The sequence below is a fragment of the Lactuca sativa genome, chromosome 5, assembly GCF_002870075.4.
Source record: "Lactuca sativa cultivar Salinas chromosome 5, Lsat_Salinas_v11, whole genome shotgun sequence".
In the NCBI taxonomy this organism is placed as follows: Eukaryota; Viridiplantae; Streptophyta; class Magnoliopsida; order Asterales; family Asteraceae; genus Lactuca; species Lactuca sativa.
The window spans coordinates 41,513,410-41,518,252 of NC_056627.2; the positions used below are offsets into that span (position 1 = coordinate 41,513,410).

The window sequence follows — 4,843 nt, forward strand, 5'->3', positions numbered from 1 at the left end:
CGCTATTCCTTAGGTAAAGCTCCTTGCTGTTAATATATTTAATACAAGAAAATTATTCCATTCTTACAATGGAATGCAAAGACTGATTCCATTCCATGCAGACACATCTGAACCTTGGATGCATTCAAGGGACATTCCAAGCCTACAATCGACAACGCGACATAAGGTTGAAGTACCTGTTGACGACACCGTGAGACTGTGACTTTTCCATTTTTAGGTTATAGATGTAGTAAACTTTCGATCGTATCTGTTTAGCTCCATGCCCCGCAACGCGGGGCTCCTCATCTAGTTATAATTATAATTATTCAATCATCAAAGTCCTAATTTATGAGTAAAAAAATACTAGTGAATCGGGCCCGAACCCAACCCAAATGGCCCCAGAACTAAAAACCCGAAAAATAGGATTTAGTTAAATCAAAACTAAATTGGTATATAGGAACCGATCATGATACAGGACCGGGTAAAATGAGTGTAGAACCGGAAAACCCAGAAATATCAAAATGAGTAGGGTGGATCCCGGTTAAGTGGATCTAGAAACGGTAATGTGTAATCTGTGAAATTTATAAAAATTGAATAACTCATTCGTTTGAAGTCTAATTAACATGAAATATTTTCCAACATGTATTTTATAGTTTGTACTTCAATTTAGTCTATAATTTCATCATATTTGGTTCCATACTAAATGAGTTACAGTCTTCCGAAATCAGATTATCAAAGTTGAAATTTTTTAGTTTTTCAAGTTTTTCCTAGTCCGGTTCTCTTTACCTATTTTCCCCAACCCAGTATACCCAATACCTGTTTTAGCCTTTAGGCTTATATTAATATACGATACCCGGCCCACTTTAAGTTTATACCGGTTCCGATTTTCAACCGGGTTTCTGGGTTGGGAGCTTATCCTAAGTTCACCTTAAACTTCCAATCAAATACATCTTACTAGTAAACCATATTCAAACTCATTGTTTCTTCCTACACGGACGCTGGAACAAGCCATTATTCTAAAACTTGAAAAGTCAAATTAAAAGTCAAATCAATAAGATGGTTCACCCAAAAGCCCCGGAAAGTCCAACAGCATATCGTTTTCCGATCCATCCAGCATCGCCTCCACAAACGATCCATCACAACCTTCTTCTATACTTTCTTTAACACCATTCATCAACAATGGCGTATTACACTTAACCACCTCAACCCCTCCCATGGCTTCCAAGTTCAATTTCTCATCTCCATCTTGCCCATTCTCGATCAGAAAGTCGCGCCAGTTAAACGTCTGTTGTGGGGTCGTCATTTCATTCAAAGTCGAACAGGTACTTGAAGACGACGACGATGATGACGCCACCGAGACATGGAATTGCGTCAGAGAGATTCCGATTCCATGGTTGGTTGAAGAGTCTTTGACATGTGTGATGGCTTGAAGCTGAGTTAGAAGATCGAGTGAATCGGATTTGATTACAACTTCCGGTGGTTCCATTTTGACGTTGTTGCTGTTGTTGAAATTAGGGAAAAATGATTCTGTTGGGGATTGTTGGAATACATGATTTTCTTGATTCGTGATGAAGAATGTGTTGTTGTTGTTGTTGTTGTCTCGATTGAGTGAACCCATTCTGGTTTGGTTTCTTGTGAGTCCACTGATGCTGCCATAGTCAGCAAGCATTTGAGAGAAAGGCCTGTGAGTGACTGGATCAATCCCCATTGCTGATAGCTTCTTCTTTAGTTTGGTGTTCCAGTAGTTCTTCACATCATTATCTGTTCTTCCTGGGAGTTGTTGTGCTATTATAGGCCATCTATTATTCAAACACAAGTTGCATGCATGAATTATTGTGAACAAAGAATTATTGAGGGAAATATAGAAGAAGGAATATATATGAACCTGCTACCAATGGCGGAATGAAGCTTGATGATCAACTCCTCTTCTTGTTGTGTAAAGCTTTGATGCCTGATATGATCATTCGTTGCAACATTTGTTTTCCTTAACCTACAACTCTTTCCACACTTTCTTAAACCTTTTTTCTCGCACCACAAGAACACAAAATGAAAACCTTTAATATATATATAGCAATCAAACATAATATATATATATATATATATATATATATATATATATATATATATATATATATATATATATATATATATATATATATATATATATATATATAAGTTTATTGTTGAAAAGTATAAAATGATATATATGATGATGATGATGATGATCACCTGGTTTCTTGGGAGCCCCTGCTTGCCAATTAGTTGTTGGTTGTTTGGATACAAAGGCGAGCATTTGTGCATCATCTTCTTCATTCCATGAGCCTTTCCTCATACTTAGCTTATCACAACACGGAGGCCTCACCATGATGAAGATCAAAAGACACCCAAAAAGAAAGGAGACTGCATTGTGGGTAATATTTTCTAATGATAGAAATGGCTCAAAGATGATGAACTTAAAAGAAGTAACAATGGGTAAGTCGAAGAAAAGGCGAGAAAAGCATGCTCTAATTAACTAATTTTCATGATAAAATGACATATACTCTCAAATCATGAACCGATCAACGGAAAAATCATCTTTTAAAAAATAGAATAATTAGTAGCTCACCTATTTGGATGAGAGAGAGACTGGAAATAGGTTCATATTGGGTGGATAATTTGGTTAAACATTAGTTATTAAACTAATTGTAAGCTTAAATTATTGATTTTAGTTGGGATTAAAAAGGTGGGAGTGAGTTTTGAATGTGATTTTTTTAGTTACAAATGTGATTACAAGATTGATAAAGACATGATTCAACTAATTAATCGGAAAACACCAAAAGCCCATTGTGTGTCATGCTTCATGTCCACCAGTTTTGCATGATCTAGGGTTTATCAACTCGTTTGATTATCTCATTCTAACAATATTTGCGCCTAATTATAGTATTTTGTTATACAATTACAACATGGGTATGTATAGATGAACCCTATTAAAACTTTTGACTTGTTTATATCTAAGAACATGAACGGCTTTCAGAACCAATTTACAGCCAAAAATGTTGATTTAGTGCAAATTTCAAGTAAATAAATGTAAATTAGTACTAAAGTATGCTTTAATTTTGTTGGGGGTTGCTAATTTTGCTTCCATATACGCCACTTTATTATTATTTTTAATTGACAAACATATTATTAATGATCCTAAATTATGTTAGAGGGAAATATAGATTCTGGAAGTAAAGATTCGATTCGTTGAGGAAGCTGAAGGAAAAACGTTTGCATTGGTAAGTATAGATTCCATTTATAATTTTCATAAAAATACTTTTTATATGGTTATATTATGGGGTTGTCTAGACAACCTATAATAATTATATAATGATTATCTACTTTTGACTTTTTTTGACTTTTTAACAATGATTATTATTTGTTATTTCTAAATAATTATTTTTATTAACTTTTATTTTAAATAATATTTTATAACAAAATATTAACTAACATATTTTTTTTTAACTTATGTATCGTATGCTTTACACTTTTTGTTTTTTTATACTAAAACAATAATAAACACTAATAACTATTTTTATTAACTTTTATTTTAAATAATATTTTATAACAAAATATTAACGAACATATTCTTTTTAACTTATGTACGTATGCTTTATTTTTTTTTTTTATACTAAAACAATAATTAATAATAAACACTATGAGACAAACTGTAATCATTCAATAATCAACTAATTTAAAAATTCTTCAAATACAAGACATAAATAATATTCTTTAACAATTCTTTATAGTTATAAAATCACGATTATAAGGTTTCAGTTGTCTATAAATTTGCAGACGTGACATAAACATATTTTCCCATCCAACTGCACACGGGGCTCTGTGACGGATCCATAAAGCCGAAATGGTAGGCATCGGACAATCTTCTTTTAATTGTACCATAACATAATGAGGACCACGTATAAGTGAAATTGTAATAATCCGATGGTCCAAAAATTCTTCCGGGCCTTTCCAAAGAGGAAAGAAAGTTAAGGAACCACGATTGGTTAAGAAAGTAAGGATCACACCAAACCTGTTAGCAATTAGGATACCTGTTTCAGGCATAAGCATCCAATGTTCCGTTGGTGCACTCGGTCCAAAGAAATACAATGAATTCCACAATTCATGGATTCCATCTGTGAAAACCGTAGCATATACATCGAATGCACTCTCTAACTCGTGTACTAGTTGTTTTCGAACGTAGAGCCATTGATCTTCGCCATACCCGAGACAAACAGATATTGCTCGAAATCCACAATGTCCATCACCCTCAACATTTTGTATATGTGAGACGTATGGATGAAACACGGGTGGAATGTCATCCATTAATGGATGAATGTAGCATGACTCAGGCTCTTGGTTCAAATCCATAAATTCATTTAAGTCTGGAATTGCTTCATTCAAGTCTGGAATTGCTTCATCAAATTCTGGAATTGCTACATTCATGTCTGGAATTGTTTCATCAAATTCTGGAATTGCTTCATTCATGTCTGGAATTGCGGTTACATATGAACTATGTCTTGTCGGTTCCTTGTTCATCCATGTTGAATTCAATCCATCATATTTTGATGTGGTTGAATAACTACGTCTTCTGGGAGCTTGATTTGTAGAATCAACTCGTTTTTGTTGTTGTTTCTTCAAGTTTGGTCGTCCACGAGTATTTTTTTGAATTGCGGGTTCCTTAATGCGTGTTTTACTTGGTAGGAAAAGATCTCTTAGCCTCCTTATCATACTTTTTTTTTTCCTGCTTTTGACTGTTGATAAAAGTGTTTTTTAATCATTTCTAAATCATCCTCACAACGAATATCCTCATTAGCTACAGAAATTGACTCTGATAAATCAAGCTTTC

General features: G+C 33.8%; 1 protein-coding gene across 1 annotated transcript; it reads right to left on the reverse strand.

The window, feature by feature from the left end:
• Positions 1–773: 773 nt before the first annotated feature.
• On the reverse strand, positions 774–2,378 carry LOC111913309 (transcription factor MYB35). Its single transcript, XM_023909027.3, has 3 exons — positions 2,209–2,378; positions 1,865–1,997; positions 774–1,778 (listed from the first exon to the last, which is right to left on the reverse strand). The coding sequence occupies exons 1-3, from the start codon at positions 2,342–2,344 to the stop codon at positions 1,028–1,030; spliced, it is 1,020 nt and encodes a 339-aa protein (XP_023764795.1). The 5' UTR covers positions 2,345–2,378; the 3' UTR covers positions 774–1,027.
• Positions 2,379–4,843: the final 2,465 nt, after the last annotated feature.